This window comes from Eupeodes corollae, chromosome 1, assembly GCF_945859685.1.
Source record: "Eupeodes corollae chromosome 1, idEupCoro1.1, whole genome shotgun sequence".
NCBI classification, from domain to species: Eukaryota; Metazoa; Arthropoda; class Insecta; order Diptera; family Syrphidae; genus Eupeodes; species Eupeodes corollae.
In genome coordinates, this window is record NC_079147.1 from 123435285 (window position 1) to 123461862 (window position 26578).

Here is a 26578-nt window from a genome sequence, read left to right on the forward strand (position 1 = left end):
TCAGCAGAGTCCGTGCCGTTCTTAAGCGAGATATTTGGCGTAACAAGCATCGATTTATATCTAGAAGGTGAAGATTAAGCAAGTTAATCACGATATCATTGTTTCGATTTGTACATACACAACTGAACCTCATGTGCTGTTGCACTCTATGAAACCAGATGATGTTGCTTTAGTTGCAGCTGCAAGACTCGTTTTTTTTTGTCGGCTTGTACCATACTTCTTGGCAGCTGATGAATGGGCAAAGGACGTTGGAAATCCTAAAGAACCATAGAATTTAGAATATTCGTGTTAAGATTACTCGTAAGTAAATGAATGAACTTACCTTAGATGCATGCAAATTCTGCCGTTGCTATTGCCGCTGTTAAGTCATTCCAACACTGGGCGGTCGACTATTGAATGTCAAAGCTTTCCCTTGCACCATTGAATTGAATTTCACATTGTCGGTGACTTAGCTGTAGCTGAGGATATTCGCTAATTCGGAACTAAATTCGTGATTCTGATGGTGTTGTTGCATTCCGTGAATCTTACTATTGGCAGAGACGTTGATACCTCTATCGTCAAATAGCTGAAACAGATCACAACGGTCATGATGCAGCAGCAATGGAGTGTAGAAATATATACTTTACTTCAACAATCAACAGGCTTCGAAAAACTATTTACAAGTAAAGGCGAAAGTCTGTGGTTAAAATCATTGATATTAAGAGAAATATTATATAAAATAAATTCACCTGGAGACTAGCGCCTTTGTTTTGAGCAAACCTTCCAAATTTCTTTATCTTCTTTTTTAAACGTACCTACTTGAGTTCCGAGTAGAGTAAGTCTCATTGTTTTCTTCTGGTTCCTGCTCTATCGATTTTTCAACTAAATGCACTTGAAGCTCTTAATCGTTAAGGTTTTTGATTCTGTTAAATGTTTAGACAAAACAAAGTAATTTACAAAAAATTTATTTTACAATCTCGAATTGAATGTTTTGTTTTTGAATGTCATTTTTGACAAGAATTCAATCTGACATTTTGCTTTTTTTTTCCACCACTCACATGTGTTCACCGATACGGAATTTGAGAGAGTTCACCTCGAATAAAATTTGAGGGTGTTTCAGGTATCGGTCGGGACTCTAGATAATATATTTCCTCTATGTACAGAAAGCTGAACAGTTTCAGTTCGAGTAGTCAGTTCACAATAGAACTGAAAAGACATTTGGATGTTTTCTGCCACTGTGAGCTAAGTTTTCTTCTAGTACTTTTTTTACTCAAAACATTGATGGGCTTACACATTTCAGTTTAAGTCTGAGACTTAAGCATATTCATTGAGAAACCCGGTCAAGAAGTTTTTAATAGGAATAGAAAAATTGAACTATTGAAGTATTGGGATTAAGAGCACGATGAAGATGAATTCAGAAGGAAGAATTATGAGGTTTGCGTAAAAAAAGTATTGGAAATGATATTTTACTTAAATTATTGACAAAAAAATATAAAATAAGAAGCAAAACAATTTGTATTTATGCATAGATTGTATCAAACTAAAATAACAAATAATTGTTAAATTAAAATATAAAAAAAACACATATACAGTCAAACCCGCTTAAGAGAAACTGCCAAATGCCACAGTCCCTCTTTCACTTAAGCGGGTTTTTCACTTAAACGGACCCCGCTTAAGTGAAAAAAGTTTCACTTAAGCGGAGTCCGGATAAGTGAAAAAAAATTTCACTTAAGCGGATTTAAAAATTCCATTAAATGAAGATTTAACGCTGGAAACAAGTGTACATATTTATCTATTGCCTGGAAAAAGTTTAAATAAAATAGTTTGAGTAACACAACAATCAAATAACACAAAAATAATTTATTCAATAAAAAAAAACTAAACACGTATGTATGTACATATTATATAGGAATTCAAAGGTAGTATTACATACATATTGCATAAATTATATTAAATCACATATGAGTTTTTGTACTTTAATTGATTGGCACATTGTGCATACCAAAAATAGGCTTCATTAAGGTTTTAAATACATAAATATTCACATTTTTGAATAAAATATTGTTAGTTCAATAAAGAAAAAATTTCACTTCCTTTTAAAAAAATCATCAATTTTAGTTTGTGACAAAGACTTAAAATGGCAATTCATCATTTTATATTCGATCTCATCAAGAATTAGCTCTAGTTCAATATCACCATCCGAAAACTGCTTAAGAACACCGAGAGATTTAAAAGCTTCTTGGAGTGTTGGTTTCTGAAAACCCAAAATTTCCACATCTGAATCATTTTCAGATGCAGATCTGTTGTCTCCAAGCTCTTCGAATTGTAGTGCTGCCTCATTTATAATGTCTTCGTCTGTCATGTCGCCAAAACAAGGAAGATCCTGATCTATATTTACAAGATAATCAATTTCTTCTCTTATTGCTGTCGGAAAATTATTTTCTTCATCTACTGGTTCTACTTCTACTTCTTCATCACTGTTAAAAGTCAAACCAGCTTTCCGGAAACAGTTCTTTATGGTCAAAGGAGTCACCATCCACCAGGCTCTTTTTATCATTTTTAACGCAATCAGTAAATTTATTTTTTTTGAAAAATCAGATAGGGATTCCCCATTATCCAAATGAAGAAGTTGCTTCTTTGTTATACATCTTCTGTAATGGGCCTTAAAGCAGTGTATAATTCCCTGATCCAAAGGTTGCATGACAGAGGTGGCATTCGGGGGAAAAAAATCAATTTTAATGTTTCCCAAATTAACATCGCATTCTAATTTGTGGCAAGAAGCATTGTCCACAATTAACAAAACCTTTTTTTTTTTTGCTTTAAATGTGTTGTCCAAATCTTGCATGATCATCGTCCAAATGTTACTTGTCATCCAAGCTTTGGTGTTAGCATAATATTTAACAGGAATCGTGTTTTTGTTAAAGCATCTTGGATTACGAGATTTACCTGTGTAGATGAAAAAAAGATAAGCAAACACAAAACATCAAATAATTTTTTTAATCTAAAACTATGTACACACCGATACAGAAAATCATTTTATCTGTTCCAGTTGAATTCGAAACAAAAAGGATCGTAATACGATCCTTTGGTAACTTCATTCCTGAAGGGTGTTCAGTTCTGTTCACCAATGAACCCGTTGGTAGAGCCTTAAACATTAGCCCGGATTCATCCGCATTATAAATATCATCAGGATCGTAGTTTTGACGAATGTCTGGCCACACATTTTCTAGCCAAGCATTAGCAGCAACTGTGTCAGCCGAATTTTTTTTCTCCACAAAGCTTTTTAAATTTGATGTTTTCTCGTTTTTTCCATCGATCTAACCATCCATTTGTCGGCTCAAAGTCGACGTCCAGCATCAAAGAAAAACTTTTTGCCTTATCCATGAGCATTGGCCCAGTTATTATGGCGTTTTTAGAGCGCATGTCTTTAAACCAAATGGACAAAGATTTATCCACTTGCTTTTGTGCTCCAGTGCGCTGACGTTTCCTTAATAAATTTTGGTTTTGGGCAGCCACTTTAAGGATTGTATCTTTTTGTTTAATTATTCTAGATACCGTCGGCGCACTGCAATTGAATTTGGAGTAAATATTTTTCCTGGTTTCACCATCGTCGAGTAGTTTTAAAATTTTTAATTTGTCTTTTACAGACAAACAAACTAATTTCTTAGTTTTATGTGGCTGAAAAGGAACATAAATTAAATTTTATTTTCTTGTTAATTAATCTCAAAATACGTACCTCTGGATGAGACATTTGAAATGTTGTTTATATTTTTGAAACAAAACCAAAAAGCAAGTCGTTTGTATGTAAATAAACGTTTGTGACAAACAAAAATTGAAATGTCATTTTCGTGGTGAATACGTGGTGAAGGTGGAAAATAAAGATGAAATGACAGCGTTCAGCAAATTTTTGGTCTGTTCGATTACTTTTTTTTATTTTCACTAAAGCGAGTTTTTTTTCAATGAAATATATTAAATTGAACTGAAATATGTTTCAGGTATCCGGGTTTTTCACTTATGCGAGTTTCGCTTAAGCGGAGTGTTTTAAAGGTAATTGGTCGAAAAATACTCGGGGATAAAAAAAGTGTTTCAGATAAGCGGGTTTTTCTCTTAAGCGGGTTTCTCTTAAGCGGGTTTTACTGTAATGAAAATTAATTCATGAATTCTAAGGGTCCGGCCACGTAATGAGCGACGAGCGACTGAGCGACCGAGCGACGAGCCGCTGAGCGAATCAAAAAAATTAGAACACATGAAATCGTATGGAGGTGGCCACATAAGCCGTAAGCGACTGAGCGAGTTTTCAAGCGACAGAGCGACGTCGCTTAGCAATCAAATTTGTTTTAATTTTTCAGTCGATCGCTGAGCGACGTAAAAAAAAGATGTCTACAATAAACATTGAAAGTTTAATTTCAGCTGTCCAAAGCCGCCCAATGCTATGGCAGGACACCCACAAAGATCACAAAAATAAAAATGTCACCGATAAAGAGTGGGAAAAAGTTGGACAAATTTGTAATTGTTCTGGTAAGTTTAATTTATTTAATCTTTACAAATAGTAGTGTTTTTTGTTCAATGCCCGAATTCCCAAAAATATTGCACAAGCTCGTTTCTTGTATTCAACGCATTGCTTGAGCTTCTGTTATAACGGGACTGTTCTTCTTGGGTGGTTGCATTTGTTTGAGCTAAGTCATTAGCCATTTCTGCAGACACGTGTATATAATCAAGGTCACTGTCGCCATCGCACTCTCTCACAAAATTGTGCAGTATACAAGCACATTTAATTAAACGAACTGCAGTGCTAGGCTTCGTTTCGATGTTTTTTTGTAAAAACTGCCATTTCTTGCTTAATATGCCAAATGCACACTCAATGCATTTTCTTGCGATTGAAAGTTTTTTGTTGAAGTTTTCTGTTTGAGCATTTAAGTTTCTCCTTGGATAAGGTCTTAGTAAATAGTTTTTCAGGGGGTAAGCCTCATCTCCGATTAAAAAATTGGGAAGAACAATGTTTGATTCTGGTAATGCTTGTGGAGGTGGAACGTTAAATTTATCAGCTTCAAGTAATTTGAACAAAGTAGATCCAGAAAATGTAACACCATCACTTTGTTTTCCTCTCCCACCCACCTCGATTGTTAGAAACTTTTTGTCAGCATCAGCTACAGCTTGCAGTACAATAGAAAAATAATGCAGGTAGTTAAAATAATGAGAGCCAGAATTTGCTGGACATTGAATTTGGCAATGTCTACCATCAATACTGCCAAAACAGTTAGGAAATTTCCAGCGTCGGTAGTAATCGTTAATAACATTTCGAAGGTGGTCAGTTGTTGGTATAGGCATATATTCTTCCACAAGTTGTTCCCATATGATAACGCTAGTTTCCAAGACAATGTTACTTACTGTGCTTCTGCCCATTCGAAAAGCAAAAGCTAAATCTCGAAACGAAAGACCTGTTGCGAGAAATCTGAAAACATTGAAGATACAAAAATTGTAAATAGTATATGTACGTATAATTGTATTTCAAATTTCAGGAGCCAATGTAAAACTAAAGTGGAAAAACCTAAAAGACACTTTTCGAAGGGTTCTTCGAAAAGCTCCACGTCCAGTATCGGGATCCGAAGCTCCACCAACAAAACCGAAATGGCCATTTTTTGAAATGATGGCCTTTACGAGGCAGACAATTGAACCCGATCCAACTGAGGGAAATCTTCGAGAACCAGAAAGTTATTCAATGGCTCAAAATCGTTTTTTCGCAGAAACAATATCAGATTTACTGGAAGAAGAGGATGTAACCCTTTCAAGTGTCAATATGCTTACAAACAGCACTCCTTCTACGAGCACCAGCTGCCCCCAAAACGTGCGAAAAAATAAAAATAAGAGAGCGTCAACATACAATTTGGAGTCAGAATTTCTCGAGTTAGAAAAAGAAAGACTACAAATTTTAAAGAAAGAGGTAGCAAAAAAAGAAGAGGATAGTGATGACCTTCAATTTTTCAAAAGTCTTTTGCCATTTATGGCACAATTTAACAATTTTGAAAAACTTGAGATAAGAACTGACATTCAAAATATTATATTGGATAAACTGAAGAATACAAATAAAGATTAAAAAAATTAAAAAAAAAACTAACCTTAAACATAAAACCAGCCGTTGTTCTGGACTAATTGCTTTCTTTTGTCTTGTTAATTTTGGTCGAACTTTTTCCAACAGCAAATCAAAAGATGGTACTGACATACGACAATATTGCCAAAAGCGATCTGGAAATCTGCGAAGATTTAGATATAAATGATGAAATTCACCATAATTTTCCCTTTCACGATTCTCGATCTTATTACAGATCTATAAATATGAGCGCGACTTTCAACCAGTAAGCTACGATGAACCGCACTTGACGAAGGCATTTTTCCAACTAATCGCTCAGCGACGTGTCGTTTAGAAAATGGCCACCCATCGCTCAGATTGGTCGCTCAGCGACTCGTCGCTCGGTCGCTCAGTCGCTCGTCGCTCATTGCGTGGCCGAAGCCTAAAAGTTTAGAAAATTAGGCCGGTATTCAACAAGATTTTTAAATATAAAAATTAATATTGTTGTTAAAATTAAAAATATATAGACAAAAACTGAAAATTAAAGATATTAGGTCGGTATTCACCGAGCATTATGGAAATTAAAATTGTTTAAATACAAAATAATTTAAAAAAAAATTTAGAAAACTAGACCGGTTTTTACCGAGCTTTTTAAATATGAAAATTAAAATTGTTAAAATCAAATCATAAATGAAAATGAAAAGATGGAAAATGTTAGATTTATTTATAATGGAAATAATAAAAATACAAAAATATAATAGTTTGTATAATATTACTTTGTTAAAATAAGAAAAATTTCAATAATTGTGTTTCTATAAATTATCGTTTGAATTTTTGGAGACCAAAAATACTTATTGGGGAGGAGTTACATAATGAAATTCCATTGATAGTATTTATATTCTTATCCATTAAGTATAAGAGATTTCCAAACACTTCTCTTCGTATGCGCGATGCACCTACGCTAGAAGTGGATTTAAGTAAAGAACGTACATATGCTCTCTCCAAGATTGTCTTCTTAAGAAGACAATGCTGGAGAGATCAATCGTGATATCGTAATCTTATGTATGTTAGTTTTTAAGTGTTTAGTTAGTCGACTATCACCCGTCTTATTGTTAACTCGTCCTTTTTTTCGTTTTGTATTAAATAAAGTATTTAAATTTAAAATACAACAAAAAGTGGTTTTATTTAAAAGATCAATAAAACACCTAACTATATGCAAATCGAATATTTAAAAGGTAGCAGATTTTTTGAGTAGAGAAATTAAAGACACGTAAGAAATTCACATGTTAGAACAGGATTCAGTCAGACCTACAGTACATTCACAACATGAAGAAATAAATGATCATTTTCCAATAAAGGCAACAAATTATTTTAAAAGCAGGAAATGGATTGAACAAAAGCCCTAAATATACATATTGGAATAAATGAATTATATAAAGATAATTTTAATGATTTAATAATACCGTTGATAGAACAAGTTAGTACAATAATGTATACTGAAACAAAAGACAGTGAATATAATATTCTTCAACAAAAATTGATTGAGTTTTTTGGAACAAGAATAAAATTTTATAAATGTGAACATTTTGCTAAAGACTTAGAGACAGAACAAGAAGCCATTAAACAGGTTAAATTGTATCATGAAAATGAAACAGGTCATGCAGGTGTTGAAGAAAATTATAACGGACTTAGAACAAAAATCTATTTCAAGAAATTAAAAGAATTAATAAATGACGTAATCAATAGTTGCAATATTTGCAAACAATCTAAGTATGGTAGACGACCAATTAAAGAAAAATTTCATTTAACAGAAACTCCAAAAGACTTTAATGAGATAGCTCATATAGACATTTATTGTATTAATAAAACAATATACTTAACTGCCATTGACAAATTAAGTAAGCTAACTACAGCTACATACGTTGCAAACGTTTCTCATGAAACCTTAGAAGAAATAATTTTACAACTATTAGCCACAAATGGCAAATCAAAAAGATTCATTATGGATAATAAATTTAACTTTCCAAAAATTATTGAATTATTAGAAGACCTTGACATAGAAGTACATTGTACTAAACCAAACAGTCATACAGGAAATTCAGACATTGAAGTCTTTCATAGAACACTAGCTGACAAAATAAGAGCAATCCTAAACGGAAAAACGAACCCTAGTATACATGAAATTCGAGTAGCTGTTCACAAAGCCAATCTCTTTTATAATACTTCGATACATTCTACTACTAAGCAAAAACCATATGAGATACAGAAAGGCAATGTACTCGTAGATAAAAATTAATTTCATGATGTAATGATCAAAAACAAAAACAAAAATCGATAGATTAAATACTAATAAAGAGGAATATAGTGAAAACAGAACGGAAGGGTTTGTTAAAAATTCTAGAACAGAACGTCATAAAACAGCACCAAGATACAAATACAATAAACTCGAAGATCAACATACGAAGAATATAAAAAAGGAAAGAAAGAGTAAGCAAATAAATCAAGACAATTTAATGAAAGCTAGCCAAAGGAACAGAAAAACCCAGGAAAGAGTTTTAGTTTAGTGTCAAATACAGATAGAAGAGGACGTACAAAAATGAAAAGTCTCGTGTTATTATTCACTATTATTGGCTTAATAAGTAGCAAATTAATTATTAAAGAAGTAATAAACAATAATGGTTACGCGGTAATCAAATATGATGAAGTAAACATAGTAAACGAATTTAATTTTATAATTAATTTAACGGAAATAAAAGTGTTATTAACAAAAACAAACAAACAGTGGTTAGAACAAAAAAATTTTATAGTGAAATCTCCAGAAGATGTTATAATTACAACATACATAGAAAGTGAACTAAATTTAATTTAAGAAGAACTAAAAAGCACTACAGGTCATAAACCCATATACGAAAAACAAGAAGTCTTATTAACATAGGAGGAAGAGTCTTAAACTTTTTATTCGGAACTATGGATGATGAGGACAAAATAGAAATAGAAAACAGATTAAAAACACTAACCGTGAATAATCACGAGTTAATAATCAATAATAATAAACAGGTAGATATAAATAATCAACTTCAACAGGAAATAAAAACATTAAAAAATTTAATTGATAAAAAAATATTCCGGTTCTGAAGAGAAATTTAAACAATTAGAAAAAAGAATTATAATTTAAGAGTGTACTAGAAGAGTTGGTAAATTGTTTATAGTTTTGATAAATATCTTTTAAAGCGGTCCAATGTCTCAAACTAAAAAGGTTCAAAAAAATGGTGTGCAGAAAATTAATATCTTATAACGTCTATCCCCAATGAGAAAAATATTGAATTAAAAATAGATGATGAAAATATTATAAAAATATATGATACTTTCTATAAATATCTTGAAAATAAGGAATTAAAACATCATAAAACCTTTTCTAATTGTATAAATAAAAATAATTGCCTTAAAAGAAAGAATGAAGAAAAAAATATTGTAAAAGAACTTATAAATGGAATACTTATTGTTAAAAATAGCAACTCTAAAATAAAAAGTTCTTGTGATGAAAGAAAAGTTATTCCAATAAAAATAAATGTATTAATAAATTTTGAAAACTGAAGATAAACGAAAAAGAATATATTAACAAACATTCAATTTTAAAACAACCAATAAATATTTATGTGGAAGATAATTATAATTTAACAGACATTAACTTACAAAAATTGAAAATCTATACTAATATTATAAATGCGAATGTAAGTTTGTTTGTTACGCTTTCACGCAAAAACTACTTAACCGATCATCATGAAACTTTGCACATACACTCTTGAAGGTATTAGAAGTAACATAGGATACTTTTTATTAAAAAAAATAAAAACTTTTTACGAAAAATAAGAAAATTGTTTGTCAAAATATCGTCAAATTTAGCTACTTCAACGCCATCTAGCATCATAGTAATAAAGTTTCTCCCTGAATACTGTAATACCAACCTACTGTATTACCGATGGTGACGACAATATCTAATTCAATTGAATATAGTTTTAACTGTTTCTAATTTGTCTATATTTATTGTTATTTTCTTCTGTCGTTACATGCAGTATAATACCATTCACATTTTTGAGGTTAACCATAATTTTTATGGTTAGCTATTGCTTTATTATTTTAGATCTTACTCGCTGATGATAATTCTTACTTTAGCAAACAAACTTACATTCGCATTTATAATATTAGTATAGATGTCCGTCAGAAAAGACCAAAAAATAGCAGTTGCTGTAGCTTCGTCAGGTATTGCCGCGACGCTATTAAAGGGCGGTCGTACGGCACATTCCGTTTTAAAATTACCATTGAATTTGGCACAGGAAGATTCGCCCATCTTTAATTTTAGTAAAAATAGTTCTCGAGGTAGGATGCTGCGAGAATGCAAAAACTCCGCCTGAAAACGAATATGATAGTGCATCTTCATAATGACGTGAATTCAGGACTTTACGCAGAAATTTTGTTGAAAATTGGTGATGGTTGTTTAGCCGTTTACGCTGAAGGCTACATATCACTGTCAAGAGAATTTTGTAATTTAGTAGAAAGTGATGTGGATCTCATTGCTAATGTTTTTCCGGAATTGCAACAAAATTTGTGTATTGATCAGTGATTGTGTGCAAGAGCAATATTAGCACCAAGAAATGAAATTGTAAATAGGATCAACACTGACATTTTAAAGGAGGTTCAAGGAGAAATGAAGGAATATTTGTCAATGGATACAATTATGGATACGGAACTAAGTACTTCATATCCTGTGGAGTTTTTAAATTCACTGGAACTATCGGGTGTACCGTCACATAAACTTCAATTGAAACTAAATGTACCAGTAATGCTTATGCGAAATCTAGATGCTCCTCGGCTATGTAATGGAACAAAGCTTCGGATAACAAAATTGGGACAGAACATACTTGGTGCTACTATTTTAAGAGATGTCGGTAAGGGAAATAGTGTTATAATACCTCGGATACCAATTATTCCCACTGACCTTCCATTCCAATTTAAAAGGGTTCAGTTTCCCGTCAAGCTTAGCTCTGCTGTTACTATAAACAAAGCACAAGGACAATCATTACAGGTAGCACGAGTGCATTTAGAAAACCCATGCTTCTCTCATGGTCAACTTTATGAAGCCTGTTCACGTGTATCTAATGCCCGGAATTTACACATATTTGCAACAGACGGGAAAACTTATAACATTGTCTATAAAAATATCTTAAATTAATACTTTGTATTTTATTTTTTTAAATTGTTAGAATTAAGAATTATTTATTTTTGTTACGGTGAAATATATTTTAACATTTGTTGTTGCATTTCAATAAGCATATATTAAGGTGTTGAAACTTCATTGTCTGTAGTAATTTTTAACAATTGTTGATCTCAGCCAAGCAATAAAATTTAGTTATTATATTGACTCATTTCTATTATTATACCCTTACCCTTTATCTCTCATACTTATTTAATTTCTCCACTGCGGGCAAATCCGCGGGTAAAAAGCTAGAAGAAAATTTAGCTCACAGTGGCAGAAAACATCCAAATGTCTTTTCAGTTCTATTGTCTAGCTTTTTACCCTCGGCTTCACCCGCAGTGGAGAAATTAAATAAGTATGAGAGATAAAGGGTAAGGGTATAATAATAGAAATGAGTCAATATAATAACTAAATTTTATTGCTTGGCTGAGATCAACAATTTTTAAAAATTACTACAGACAATGAAGTTTCAAATCCTTAATATATGCTTATTGAAATGCAACAACAAATGTTAAAATATATTTCACCGTAACAAAATAAATAATTCTGAATTCTAAAGAAAGAAGAGTCCACCACTGCCGGAGTCTATTTTAAGTAAAACTTGATGGAAATCATGATTTTGCTCTGGAAGTAATTGAGGGTCTAATTCTGCCACTTGATGTTGCAGTGCTATGAAATCATAATCTAGCTCTAGTGCAATTTCATTATCAAAATCATCCACATTGTATCTTCGAGGGCTGGACATTCCAAAATCATATAATTTTTTTCCAACCATCGTAGAAACCTTGTTTTCGATTATAATTAGCGTTTTATTGTAGACATGTTCATTGAAAGTAATGTCTGTGTGTACTTGCTGCAGTTGATGTAAAATATCTTCAGCCATGTATTCTTTGTACTTATTCCAAAGAGTTTGAGGGTTAGAAAGACCGCAAGAAGATAGAAGTGTAAAGTTCCTTGATTTTATCTGGCGATCGGCATTGCACAGCTTCCTCCATAGTTTCATCCCAATGATTGTCATTTTCTAACAGTCGCCGAGCTTCAGATGCTTTTCGGTAGGTTTGACATTCCTGACCATTGACAATTTTAAGTTCTGTAAAGCTAATTGGACCTCTAACATGATGCAATAACATGCGCAGACAAAAGCATTCAAAATTCGTAACATGTACGGTAAATATAGAAAACATAGAAACAGTTGAAACTATATTCAATTAAATTAGATATTGAATTAGATATTGTCGTCATCGTCGGTAATACAGTGGTTGGTCTAGCTTTTTACCCGCGGCTTCGCTCGCAGTGGAGAAATTAAATAAGTATGAGAGATAAAGGGTAAGGGTATAATAATAGAAATGAGTCAATATAATAACTAAATTTTATTGCTTGGCTGAGATCAACAATTTTTAAAAATTACTACAGACAATGAAGTTTCAATATCTTAATATATGCTTATTGAAATGCAACAACAAATGTTAATATGTATTTCACCGTAACAAAAATAAATAGTTCTGAATTCTAAAGAAAGAAGAGTACACCACTGCCGGAGTACACCACGTGTTTTCACGCATACATAGACACACTTACTGAGTTTTTTGGGGAAATTTAATAAATTAGAGGAGAAATTACGCGCATACTATGAAAAAGTTTATGAGGCTGATTTCCAGTTTAGCTTGTAGGCAAACCAAGATGTCTACCGCGGATTTATATCTTTATATAGAGTGTTTTTGGTATAAATAAGCAGTGTTTTTCCTGACATGTAGTTTAGTTCCATCTTGACACTCCTACGTATAGCAGAAGATTTCGCCCCACCAGTGGTAAGGGATCCGATGCTCAAAATAATAATTAAAATACTTGTTTAAAATTTTAATCTAGCGTTTTATTTTAAAATCTTTTTAAAAAATCCTGGAGGATTTAAAAAACAAAATTCGAACATGCAGAAACAGGTCACTGAGTAGAATAATATCTATGTATATGCCGATGTTGGTTGTATGCCTCCATCTGTATAAAGGAATAGCATTCTTCTCTCGTTTTGCATTTGAGCGTTTATGTGCGCATATTTGTTATACTTTTTTAATTTGCCCGATAGCATGGAAAGAAGCTAGACTGCAATTAACGACACATCCCGTCGTCGTAGATACGATTTCGCATCATGTCTGCTCATTAAACCCTCGAGACAAGCAAAATGATTTAATTTTTCGTTCATTTAATAGAAGCAGCTCAAAGCACATACGTAACTTCTATAACTTGTAAGCAGAGATGGCAGAAATGCGATTTTTTTTGATTTACTACATTTGCTACGTCTGTCCATTCAACCACCAAATTGACAAATTGCATCTAAAATATAACTGTGTAAGCGTGAAAAACTATCTCTCGTCGTCGGATACACTATACTCTTAAAATAAACGACAAAAATAAAACAGATGATTATTAAACTTCCTTTTTTCTTTCGTAAAATTTCGAATTACTGGATTTAGTTCATTTACGCAAGATATTTGGTTCTTATGAATAGTTCAGTGTTTTTCACTCGTTAGTCGTTACTTATTCACTCGTTTTTTTTTATTATTTTTGAAATTTAACGTTTTTTGTGAAGGTAGCACACGTAACAAATGTAGGGTAGTAAATGAAACAAATCAAACGTGTAGTTTATCCAATTAACTACACGTAGTTTACCGAGTAGATTACCTGACGTAATCTACTCTGCTATCTCTACTTGTAAGTAAGTAAGTAACTCATGATTTTCCTGTGCGCTTCTTCTGTACTATAGTCTTGAATCTTGTTTCAAGGTTACTTCTATACTAATTTATTTATATTTTTCAATGAAATATTTTAATATTCAACAAGAGTAAAGCTTACCGTCAACTGGAGACATTCAACTAAATCGTTGAATCTGAGCGAAGAGAACCACCTTACATACATCTCAATTTCACTAGTTTTCTCCTTCATACATTGACTGCGGAAATTTATTTGTTGCTTAAGCCCATACAAAATGTCTGTATCCTACTATGATACACGTAACTGCGCCCACATGCAACTAAATATAGTTTTTTTTGGTATGCATGTATTAGTGCATTTCCTTCCTAAGATATCTTGGATTTTACCTGCTCATGATATTGGGCTGCAACAAGCAGTTGATGAGTGCCCCAAAAGTAGCTAAAGAATTTATTTGAGAGGTAAGATAACTATTTGAATCCATTTGAAATCCACGAACTGACTGACTGAGTCTGATCGCCCCATTTGCAGTGTCCCGGGCGGAGGTAACTCTCAAGGATCGCATAACCAAGGACTACGGTTGAACATTCGAGTTCACAGGAACAGGTTTGAACCTGAGGTTTTTTTTTTTTATAATAAACAGGAGGTTGTGCAACTACTTAGGATGCTCCACGGCCGAGGGTCCCTGTGCCGAACAGTCTAAATAAATGGTGACGCAAAAACAGCAAACCATTAAATTATTGTTGATTATTGTAGAAGGTGTTTTTAGTATTGTCGGTATTGTCGACCAGGTACTGTTGTACCGATGCTCGTCTATCTTTTCTCAAAAACTGGAGCTGTACTTTCCGTAAGGTATGTGTTGTTGGAGTTGGGTTTCCTGCCACTCAAGTTATTGAAGGACGTATTCGATTTTGCTTATCAGCGGCACACACTAAAGAGCAGCTTGATTATGCCTTACAAGTTATTGATGAAATAAGTGATTTAGTTGCACTAAAGTATTCACGTAAACCACGAGATCCTTATCCTATTACTAATTGAGTTAAAAAGAATAAATAAATAATAATAAATAAAGAAATAAGGTCATTTTATGATTCGTTTAATAAGAATGCCATTTATTTGAGGTATAAGAACGTATAACTATGAAGTTAGTTACTGAAGATCTATTATATTTCTATCACTAAAAATAAATGAGTAAAGTAAAATTGAAAGATGTTTTATTTTCATTCATAAAAGTTAACATCTATCAAAAATATCAGTGTTAAAAAGCGTTTTGGCAACCGAAAGGAAACCAAAAAAACATTTTTTTTTTGGGCATGTGGAATCATTCGCTTAATTACAGGGTTATTTCGTCTTTTTAATTCAAAGGCACATATCAGTGTCAATTTGTAAAAATCCATATCTAGACATTTTTAATGAAATCTCTTTCAAAAAACAAAATATATATTTAATATAATTTTCCAAACAATATATCTACTCTTTTCTTTCATAAGCAAAAGAATAGGACAAATTTGAACCTATTTTGTTTCGTGTATATGAGATACAAAAAGTGAATAAGTGTTTTCTGTGTATTGGAGGTGCTTATATGCGCGATGTTTGGGCAACTAACGATCAAACTATTTGGTACGTTTAAAAAAAGAATCTCATAAACAAAAGAATATTTATGCTGCTTTGTTTCAGCTATTGATTGCTCCAATAATATACTTTACTACCAACTCAAGATGTACATATGAAAAAAAAAAATCGACTTTATTAGCATCACCTTAGTGTTTTCATTTCAGGTGCTGCCGGTTACAAACCATGATGTAGAAAGCAATTTCCCCTTAAGAAATTCGGAAAGTTTGCTCAGAACAAAGGCGCTAGTCTCCAGGTGAATTTATTTTAAATTATATTTCTCTTAATATCAATGTTTTTAACCACAGACTTTCGCTTTTATTTGTAGATAGTTATTTGAAGCCTGTTGAAGTAAAGTATATATTTCTACACTCAATTGTTACTGTATCATGATCGTTGAGATATGTCTCAGCGGCTATGTCTATGTCTCTGCCAATAGTAAGGTTCACGGAATGCAACAACACCACCAGAATCACAAATTACATTCCGAATTAGCGAATATCCTCAGCTGCAGCTAAGTCATTTTATAATGACTTAACAGCGGCAATAGCAACGGCAGAGTATGCAGGCAAATCAGGTAAGTTCATTCATTTACTTACTAGTAATTTTAACACGGATATTTTAAATTCTATGGTTCTTTAGGATTTCCAACGTCCCTTGCCCATTCATCAGCTGCCAAAAAGTATGGAACAAGCCGACCAAAAAAAAAAACTACTCTTGCAGCTCTAACTGAAGCAACATCTTCTGGTTTCATAGAGTGCAACAGCACATGGGGTTCAGTTGTGTAAGTACAAATCGAAATAATCATATCGTGATTAACTTGCTTAATCTTCACCTTCTAGATCTAAATCGATGCTTGTAATGCCAACTATCTCACTAAAGAACGGCAGGGGCACTGCTGACTGAGTCATCGGCTACTGCGGCTACTTAGGCCGACGCAGACCACGTAGAGGATGAAAGCAACCTGCTCTGAGAACACCTCCTAAATGACGGGAGTCAAAAATCATTTGTAAGTCTTTTGAATATCGAAAATCTAATCATTTTCGTATGTACTATTTTAGAATTTTTTTTATATAGACAGAAAAAATAGAAGTTTAATTCCTAAATACACACAATACTTATTGAATCATAAAAAGAACTATGTAACTGGAATCACAAAGAAGTCCATCGACACAGGAACTATTCAAATGAAGTTATCGCAACCTTCACCAAAAATTTCCAAAAATAATACAACCGGAAATTGTGCATTTATGACATGGTAAGATTGGGATTTTGGAATTTACCTCGCAAAAGAATGTTTTATAATTATAAACCAATTAACTTGCTACAATTTAATTGTGCCTCCATTGACCAGAAGGCTTATAATGGCAAAACTACTTCAAAGTAAGCTTCACATAAACCACACACTTTGAAAGCACTACCTAATTGATTTGTTTTTTTTTTCAGCAACAAAATGATCCTCCAGTGAAGATGATTATAGTCGAAGACATGCTTTAAATCTTATCCGTTAATAATCAAGCTTCGCAGCGCAGCTAGTTTTTAAATAAATTTGTAATTTTTTTTTCAAAATTGTATGTATTTATGTATTCAGGTTAACTTTGTTTTAAATTCAACGCTTATAATGTATTTTCACTTAAAAAACAATAACTAGATGTTAAAATTTAACTTCTTAGGTTTTGAGTAAATAAAAAAGATATTAAATGTACTTTTTTTCAAAGAAAAACACTTCTTTCTGGTTTTCCCAAATTTGATATGCTCAGGTCGATTATTATAGTGGATTATAAATTTTTTATTTTTTGTTTCGTTTTTAGCAAATAATAATAAAAAACAAACAAGCTCTTTTAAGTAGATTTTATTTTTTTATTAAGACATGTTTAATTTAACAAAAATTAAAAACTAAGTATTTTTAATCCTATTCCTATGTATGTATATAATTGCTTTCGAATTACAAACAAAATAATATCCCAAGAGCCTACATTGATAGAGTAATTCTGGATTCGGGTTGAAATAGAAGATGTTGACGGCATCAAAAGCAATAAATCATGAATGAAGAAAGGTATTTCAATTGTATTCCAGAGACCTACAATTTAAATTAAAAAAAGCAAAAATTAAGATAATTCTTATTTTTTATTTAAAAACACATTCTCACCAACTACATAACAGAGTTCGCCAAAAAATCAAACGAAACTTTTCAGTCTTCTGCGACATCGATGCCATCGCTGTAATCGGCCCTTCTCATCCCTACAGGGTTAAAAATGAGGATATAAGCCATCAGAATAAAGCGATTTGATTGCCAGGAAAAAAGTATTGTTGAGAAGTATAATTTTAACTAAAAAACAAATCAAAACAATATTCATATAATTTGAGTTTAAAATTAATGTGAACACATTTACCTTCAATTTGTAAGTCTTCGCTCCAGAATAAATATGTCGGCGTTGCTGGCATCTTACTTGGGGGATTCCACTTTTGTTGTTGCAACATTATCCTTGTTTTCTTCTAAATCTGAGGATTTAATTAAATTCAATATATATTTTTATTGGAATAATTTAATATTTGTTTTACCTTCATTTGCATTATTGATACTGAATTTTGTTTGTTTACATTTTCGCAGAATTGTCAAAATACTCACCTCGCTGTTAATCGGTCAAAACTGGATTTAACTCAAATTGGGCAACGTTCGCATTGCAGCTCTAGGGTGCGCCTATACTTTCAGCACGATTTTTTCTGTTTTTAGCGAAATTTTTCATGAAAACCATAGAATTTGTGTGCCAAAAGCAGTCAAATATTATTTTTAGCACAGTGTTTACTAACTTACTTACATACTCAACGGATCTCTTTTTTGAACGGCTGAGTTCACCTCACATGGTTTTCCCCTAATTGTGCAAACTTCACCAAAAGCCCATAACAACTACATAGAATCTGGATTTTCCCATAAGAATTGCACAAGAGAACTAACACATGCTTATGCTCATTGGCAAAATTCTCTCAATTAAGTTTGTAGGCCGAAAGGGAGCAAACACAATAAGTCGGGACTCTAGATAATATATTTCCTCTATGGTCGGTATTATGACGAATGCACCGAGTCGCGTGGACAATTTTGAATTTTAACCGACAAAACACACTTTTTCGTTGTTCGTTTTTTTTTTTACTGGTTCATTTATCCGGCTCGACGCGAAACAATTTATAATTGTGGACTGTTAAAACATAGAAACGAACGTATAAAATGAAACACTGATTTTTTTAGAGCCGGAAACTCAGAAAATCCGACTATCCTAACTCTTTATTAAATTCTGATTCTTAAAACAATTATGGCTGAATCACAAACACGCTTCAGCTTCGGCTTCACCGGACGTTTACGAGTTCAGCCATAATAATTCAATGCATGCTTTCACAATCGAGCTTCAACCTAATGTTTCGTTTGACAATCGTGAGGAAAAGAACGTTATGCAACGTAATGTGACTCCAAACGGAAGTTCTTGTTCAATCATCTGAACATTTGCTTTGTCTGACAGCTCAAAAGCTGTTTGGAGGGATGAAATAATAGAAATGTCATTCAAAGCAACCTCGAAGCATTCCCACCGTAACGCAGACGAAGCCGAAGCTGAAGCGTGTTTGTGATTCAGCCATTACTCTAATCGAACGCAATTGAATTGATGGTCCTGAAGGGACCATCAGACTGTACTTTTCCTTTGCTCTGAAGTAGGTTACACAGTAGCAAACGTCCAGTACGAGAGTTAAATATCAACTGAACTTCAAAGTGCTCAAAGGCAATAAATTCTATGCAAATACAATGATATTTACGTTACATGCCTATTACAATGACTTTGTGATTCTATACAAACAAAATATATTATTTACTACATAGCATTCGATACAATGCTGTAGTAACTTTAATTTTTTTAGTTAAAACAAAAAACTAATGTTTAAGGCAAGATATTTACCCAGATAGAAATGTGGAATCTTAAGTTTTTTTTGTATAATAAGCGCACACTAAAGGAAATATTACTACCCTTATTATATAGAGACACAGTTTGAGCACTAGAAAGAGGAGAGAGGTTTTGAAAGGAGATGTCAGTGCAAATTGGTTTTGAATTCATGAATATTGCAATGATTTTGGAAAAACAGAATGTGGTAAGGCATTCAACGGCAGAAGTTGGACTCGAGAATATACTGATGAGCATTCGTAGATGCGAGAGTAGTACGGTTGAACTGTTTAAGAGGAGGAATGCAGCTGGCTTATGATGATGTTATCACCTATCAATTTAAATGCCCTGTTTTCAATACTATCCATGAGCTTTGGCTTTGGACGTTTATAAGCCATGTAGATAACAGCCAGATCGCAAGGGGTGAAATAAAATAACCTTGCGGAATTTTTCGCGACATCGCGTTTGTGATCGTTCCACAAGAGGTGGTTGGTGACATTCATAACGAGAATATCGAGATGTCCAGTCTTATTGATGCAAGTGCCATCCATGGATATTGGCAAAGGAGGTATACATCGCATTAACGATACAAGACAGCATTGGGTCTGGAAGCATTAAATTCCACGCGGTTTCTTATTCCTCATTGTACAATGCTATTTTGTTTATTTTGTCGTTACATCTCCACATCCGTAGAAGAAAATGCTTCTCCAAATGTTTCTTGAAAATAGAAAAAAAGTAATATGTAAAAACATTTTTTTTAATAAATGAATTATGTATGATTTTTTTTACATTCCATTCATTAAAAATAAAGAATTTTTGTAAACATTTCTTTTAAATCGGCGCACAAATGGCTTTATAAATATATCTTTTAGATTACCTAAAAGACTTATCTACGTTTTTCTACATGAGTCCAGATTTGTAAAATAAAGTTAATGTTAAAAATAAAGCACACATTAAGCTTTAAAACAAATATTTTTTAGATTTTTTAAAATTCTATATTCTGGTTGCGGTAAGCGATTTAGTGTTTTTCTCTGTAACAAAGGAGTATGAAAAATATAGATAGGGCCTTTCGAGATAATGGCCATTACGGAAGGCACCGATTGACTTGAAGTGATCCTATGACCAAGCGTTCTCCGCCCTCTATCTCGAAAACGGTTTACTGTATGAAAAATTTGTAGAGAATTTTGTATTCTACAGTATTGATACAAATAGCCAAAAAAATATACAAGTGCTTACAGACCTACAGATGGGTTTCTCGAATTATGAGGTGAACAAACTAAAAAGACTGGACTATGAACTCAATAAAATCAAAAAAAATCAGAAGAAGATGGATACGGACGGTGACTAATTACTACTTAACTGATGTGCAAATTATTAAAAAAATTTGACTACATAATATATTGCTAGCTTTAGAAACAATGAATGGCCAAACTTAAGTAAACCTGCATTAAGACTTGACTTCAGTTCAGTCTTATTGATGCAAGTGCAATCCATGGATAAGGGCAAAGGGGGTATATATTGTTACACTTTTTTACTCTTATAATTCGTTACACTCTTTATTATTATTATTATTATTATTATTATTATTAATTAAAATCACAATTAAACAAACAAAGCCGACGCGACGGCGGCTGCGCAGCGACGACGACGACGCACGCAACGACTCAAGCAACTCGCACTCAACCGAGTACGAATGCGACGCAAAGCAAAGAACAAAAAAAGTGCAACAATACAGCTCGTTGACGAAGCTGTAACCGCGGCTGCTCAGCTGGGCTGGGTTCGTTTGGAAGAATTTATTTATATTAATTAGAACAATGTTGATTGATTTATAAAATCAATCAAATTGTTATAATTTGAAATTATGTTATTACAAGTACCTACAGTGGGGTACGTTGCAATAAAAATGGGCGCCAGGAATTTTTTTTTGCAAACCGAAGAAGAAAATTCCAAAACTCTTATGATAAGTGAAGCGAATAAAAAAATGACAAACGTTTGACTTTATAAATTTATTCTTTGGGAAACCGTGGGATTGAAGATCCCTGGATTAAAACCCAAAATGTTTTCAAAATAAAAAAATGAAAATTACAAAAATTGAAATAATTAAAAAAAGCAAACTAAAAAAAGAAAATGGGGTTTTAACACCGGACGCGTTTATATACGTATATATATATATATCGACGAACCGAACAAATAAACAAAAGAAATGAACTACTTATCTTTTCCTTTGTCTCCTTTCGTATTTTCCTCTTTTTTCCAAACTCTTCACAACTCGATCCTCGAATCTTTAATTTTCCTTTTTAATTTCCTCGACCTTTAGTTTCCTATCCTTCTTCTCAATCTTTCTCTTCTTCTTGAAACTTCCTCGAACTTTTTCCTCTTCTATTACTTGTCGCTTGAAAGGCTCTGTCTAGAGTGCCTTCCAAGCTAATTTCAAACTACTTTTTCCTCCCTCGACCATTCCAGTCACACACACATTCATACAACACAAGCATCCGTTTTCGTGATTGTCGGTCACGGTATCGCGGCTTCCTGGAAGCTTTACGCTCATCAGGAAAGCCACCGTTGTTGACTCTCAGCGAAACTTTACTTCCACACACACAATCACGGTTTCAACAAGTTGTTGGATGAGTTTCCAAAACTTGCCGAAACATAATGGCGAGTTCAGACCCCTTCCCAACTATTCTTATTTCTCGAGAAAGTGTAAAGAAAAACAAAAATCGAGAAGAAGTCTAAACTAGGCATTTTCCTATTACAATTAATATTACACGCGAGATTCGAGGTGTGAGTTTCGTACCAAAAATTAAATTAATCGACTTTAAAAACGCGGCGTTAAAAACCCATTTCTTTTTACAAAATATTAAATGTTAATTTCTAAATCTACGTTAAAAATTACAAATGTTGAGTTAAAATAGATATGTTGTTATTGTTGTTGTTGTTATTGTTGTTTAAGTAGGGTCCGCCTGACCGCATACTTCTTCGGCTCATCCGCCGGCATTTTCGACCTTGTCGAAAGAACTCGTTCTCGATCTCGATCACCTGTTTTTGTTGCTTTTGCAAAATAAAGGCTAGGTACACCTGTGGTTGATGAGACCATGGTTGCCCTCAACTTTGCCGATATTTTGCAGCCACAACGGGAAAAAGAAAACAGCCAAAGGCTGGTTTTTGTTGCGGTAAAATTTACCGTAACAAATCCCACCCTTACCTCCCAAGAAATGTGTTTACTTTTCAAGAAAAGCAAACCATTTCTTAAGGCTCAGCCGGGGGTAGACAACAACAACAAAGGATAACCATCATTACATTTAAAAGAGAAAAAAAAGAAAAAAAATGATTAATGTGGCACCTTAAAATTAGACAAAAATGACAATGAACAACCAAAAAAAAAACTACTACAAAAGGGACTTGACTCAAACATCAACAAACGGTTTTAAGTCCTTAACATGCCACGTTCCTCGCTCTTTACCGCGATCATCTATTAAGAGATATGTCCAAGGTGACATTCTCTTGCTGACCTTGAAAGGTCCTACAAATTTGGTCGCCAACTTCGCCGCGAAATAATTTCCTGCATCGGACAGCGCGAAGTTCCTACGCCAAACGAGATCACCCGTGTGATATTGCGCGTCTCTCCTACGTAAGTTATAAGTCTTAGCAGCCTTCTTTCCTGCTGCTTCCAACTTCCTAGCTATATTCTCTCTCAGTTTCCGAAACTGCCTATCAATTTCCGTTTTATCTGGGTCCCTATCGCTATCCCTAATTCCTACATCATGGCCACTAGTTACCATGTTCCTACCGAAATTTGCGAAGTATGGCGACACACCTAAAACCTCATGCTGCGAAGTTCGGATTGCACAGGCCACTTTTGCCAGTTGCGAATCCCAACTCCGCTGGTTTTCCGAAACATACGCCCGGAGCGTAGTCTTAATAATTTGATTAATCCGTTCCGCCGGATTCGCTTGCGGATGATAATTCGCCGTAAACCGAAGTTGTGACCCGTACGCTTCGCTAAGCGTTTTCAGTTCCTTGCCACGGAACTGGGGACCGTTGTCACAGACGATCCACTTAGGAATCCCGAAAAGAAGAAACACGTTTTCTTCCAACTCCCGACATACCGCTTTTGCCGTTGCGGACCGTAACGCGAACAACAAAGGGAATTTTGTAAAATAGTCGACGACCGTCAAAATATAAACGAACCCTCGCGACGATTTTGGTAATGGACCCACCAAGTCCACGCAAATCATTTCCCACGGTTGGGAATTTCCTACTCTTTCGGTCATTAGACCAGCTGGTTTTTCGTTTACCGGTTTCACGCTTTGACAAATTTTACAATTCCTAACATACCTCGTAATATCACTCCTCATTTTGGGCCAGTAATATTTTTCTGTTACCCTAGCAAAAGTTTTCTTAACGCCCATATGTCCTGAAAGCGGAGCATCATGGCACTCGTTAAGGATTCTCGTCCTATCACTTTTCCCTAACACTAACTTCCACTCCTCACCATTATTATGAACGACTATATGGTTCAACTTAACATGTTTATAGAGCCGCCCATTCTCAACTCGCCAAGATGGGTAATCTAACGGGCTCTTTTCTACCTGTGATTTCATCTTAATCACCCAAGGGTCCGAATCCGCTTCAGAGACACCAGCTAATTCTGGAACTCCTCGCGACAACATATCAGGAACGACATGTTCTTTGCCCTTTCGATGGATGATCTTAAAATCAAATTGTTGGAGCCGAATGGCCCAACGAGCTAATCTACCCTGCGGATCCTTAAGGTTGCTTAGCCAGACCAAAGAGTGGTGATCAGTTACGACTGTAAATCGAACACCTTCGAGATACGGCCGCAACTTTTCAATCGCCCAAAGGACCGCTAAACATTCCTTTTCGGTCGTAGAGTAGTTCCTTTCATTCCTATTCAATGACCGACTTAAATAACAAATGGCTTTTTCGCCATCCTCAAACTCCTGAGATAATACGGCCCCGATGCCATAGTCCGACGCATCTGTTTGTACAACAAACGGCCTTGAAAAATCCGGACATGTCAGAATCGGTGCCGTAACCAAACACTCTTTGGCTTTCCTAAAACTCTCCTCACATTCTTTTGTCCACTCAAATTTCTTACCTTTCTTTAAGAGATCGGTAAGAGGCCTAACCAAAATTGCAAAATTTGGTACAAACCTACGGTACCACGAAATTGTCCCTACAAAACTCCTAATTTCCTTCACGTTTTTCGGTGCAGGAATCCTAATCATGCTTTCCACTTTTTCCGGGTCAACATGAAGCCCGTTCCTATCAACTACATACCCTAGAAATTTTAAAGAAGGCCTACAAAAATTACACTTTTCCCTACCTACTTTTAAACCTGCTTCTCCTAACCTTTTAAAAACTTCTTTTAAAATTTCTAGGTGCCTATCGAAAGAATCGGTGACGATGATAATGTCATCCAAGTACACAAAGACGAACGGTTCTAAGTCAGGACCTAAAACGTCGTCAATAAACCTCTGCCAAGTTGCCGGGGAATTGTGCAAGCCGAAAGGCATCCTGCAAAATTGATACAGGCCACGCCCTGGCACGGTAAAGGCTGTGTACTTGCGCGATTCTTTTTCCATTGGAATCTGCCAATAAGCAGATTTAATGTCTAAAGAAGACAAGTACTTCGCGTTTCGAAGCTTGTCTAAAATAGCTGAAATAAATGGTAGTGGATAAGCATCCCTATCTGTAACCTCATTCAATTTCCTATAGTCAACACAGAACCGATAACTGCCATCTTTCTTCTTAACCAGAAGAATCGGCGATGCCCAAGGACTCTTCGACTTCTCGATCACTCCAGCCTCCAACATCTCCTGGAGCTCCTGATCGATATGTTTCTGAATCGCTGGCGAAACAGGGTAATATCGTTGTTTTATCGGTTCCGCAGACGTCCTTATCTTGTGCTCAACTAAGTTGGTGCACCCTAACCCTTCGGTCATTGATTTAAAAAGTTCTTCTAACACTAATTCTAACTTCCTATTTTCAAAATCGTTCAAATCCGATTTTTCCCTAATCGCTACCATGTCTGTCATCGAAGCCAATCTCTCTTGGCTCGAAAAATTCCACACACCTGATCTCAAATCCGGGACTATGCCCGATAGTGCCCAAAAATCGGCACCCAAGATCAACTGGTGTGGAAGATTCGGAATGACCAGACATTCTATCAAAAAGGATTTGTTCTCAACCTCCACTGGTAGAGAAACAGATCCAGCTACACCTACACCTGCTCCATCTGCTAACGCAACTGACCCAACACTACTCTTTCCTAACCTAAGCCCTAACTCTTTAAAAATTTTCCACCCGTCACCACCCACAATGGTACGGGAGGCTCCTGAATCGAGAAGTCCTAAAAACTTGATTCCATAAACCCTAACTCCTAAATATGGTCTAGTGTCCCTACCATTTGCCGCTAACGTGAAACTCAGGTTAACTCCTACCCGCTGATCGTCAGCAGACGACCTTCCTATTGACGACGGACTCCTTGTCCTGCTGACACAAGGGCCCGATTCCCATTTCCCGAACACCTACAGTCTCTTCTAAACACTCCTACAGCTCCACAACCGAAGCAACGTTTCTGAACGGTGCATCTCGAAGCTATATGTCCTTCCCTGTTACAATTGTGACACCTAACCGACTGCCTAAGTGGATTCTCGGAAACTGGAGCAACAGCCGCTACTCGGTGTTGTCCAGACGAACTAGGTTGGTAACCGCACTCCGGTTCCAACAAATTTTTGCTTCTAGAAGGTGGGGTAAAACTATCTACGTTCACCTTAAGCGTATCTAATTCCCTACCTAAGATAGCAAGTTCCTTAACCGTCTTTGGTTTGGCACTAGCTATCTGTACCTGATAGAAGGGATCTACATTTTTCCTCAATATTGAAAGCATCCTTCCCTCTGACAAAGGTTCCGATAATCTTCGAAACAATGTCCTCATAGTGGTAAGGTAAGCGCCGAAAGTTTCCTCCTTTCCCTGCGAACGCCGATTAATCTCCTCCAACAAGAGATCATCGTAAT

At 34.5% G+C, this 26578-nt stretch overlaps 2 protein-coding genes and 1 long non-coding RNA gene across 4 annotated transcripts; 2 read left to right on the top strand and 1 right to left on the bottom strand.

Moving 5' to 3' along the window:
- Nucleotides 1-1590: 1590 nt before the first annotated feature.
- Nucleotides 1591-4107, bottom strand: LOC129940200 (tigger transposable element-derived protein 6-like). Its single transcript, XM_056048462.1, has 3 exons — nucleotides 3716-4107; nucleotides 2999-3657; nucleotides 1591-2925 (listed from the first exon to the last, which is right to left on the bottom strand). The coding sequence occupies exons 2-3, from the start codon at nucleotides 3132-3134 to the stop codon at nucleotides 2066-2068; spliced, it is 996 nt and encodes a 331-aa protein (XP_055904437.1). The 5' UTR covers nucleotides 3135-3657; nucleotides 3716-4107; the 3' UTR covers nucleotides 1591-2065.
- Nucleotides 4108-4975: 868 nt separating this feature from the next.
- Nucleotides 4976-6442, top strand: LOC129943767 (uncharacterized). The gene is made up of 2 exons (XM_056053060.1): nucleotides 4976-5030; nucleotides 5466-6442. Exons 1-2 carry the CDS (start codon nucleotides 4976-4978, stop codon nucleotides 6071-6073), a joined length of 663 nt encoding a protein of 220 aa, XP_055909035.1. The 3' UTR covers nucleotides 6074-6442.
- Nucleotides 6443-8836: 2394 nt separating this feature from the next.
- Nucleotides 8837-17633, top strand: LOC129943343 (uncharacterized). 2 transcript variants are annotated; one of them, XR_008781220.1, is made up of 7 exons: nucleotides 8837-9103; nucleotides 15782-15870; nucleotides 15923-16191; nucleotides 16257-16398; nucleotides 16457-16623; nucleotides 16692-16997; nucleotides 17061-17633. It is a non-coding gene; the product is annotated as an uncharacterized LOC129943343 (long non-coding RNA). The 2 variants fall into 2 exon arrangements; XR_008781219.1 differs by lacking the exon at nucleotides 8837-9103 and having other exon boundaries at nucleotides 15548-15870; nucleotides 15943-16191; nucleotides 17061-17437.
- Nucleotides 17634-26578: the final 8945 nt, after the last annotated feature.

Bases quoted from the DNA above. Each gene is read 5' to 3' on its own strand.
- LOC129940200 (XM_056048462.1), bottom strand. From the start codon at position 3,134: ATGTTTAAGGCTCTACCAACGGGTTCATTGGTGAACAGAACTGAACAC. The intron at 2,926-2,998 runs GTGTGTACATAG...TCATCTACACAG, and splicing joins TAAAATGATTTTCTGTATCG to GTAAATCTCGTAATCCAAGA.
- LOC129943767 (XM_056053060.1), top strand. From the start codon at position 4,976: ATGTTTGATTCTGGTAATGCTTGTGGAGGTGGAACGTTAAATTTATCA. The intron at 5,031-5,465 runs GTAATTTGAACA...AATTGTAAATAG, and splicing joins GTTAAATTTATCAGCTTCAA to TATATGTACGTATAATTGTA.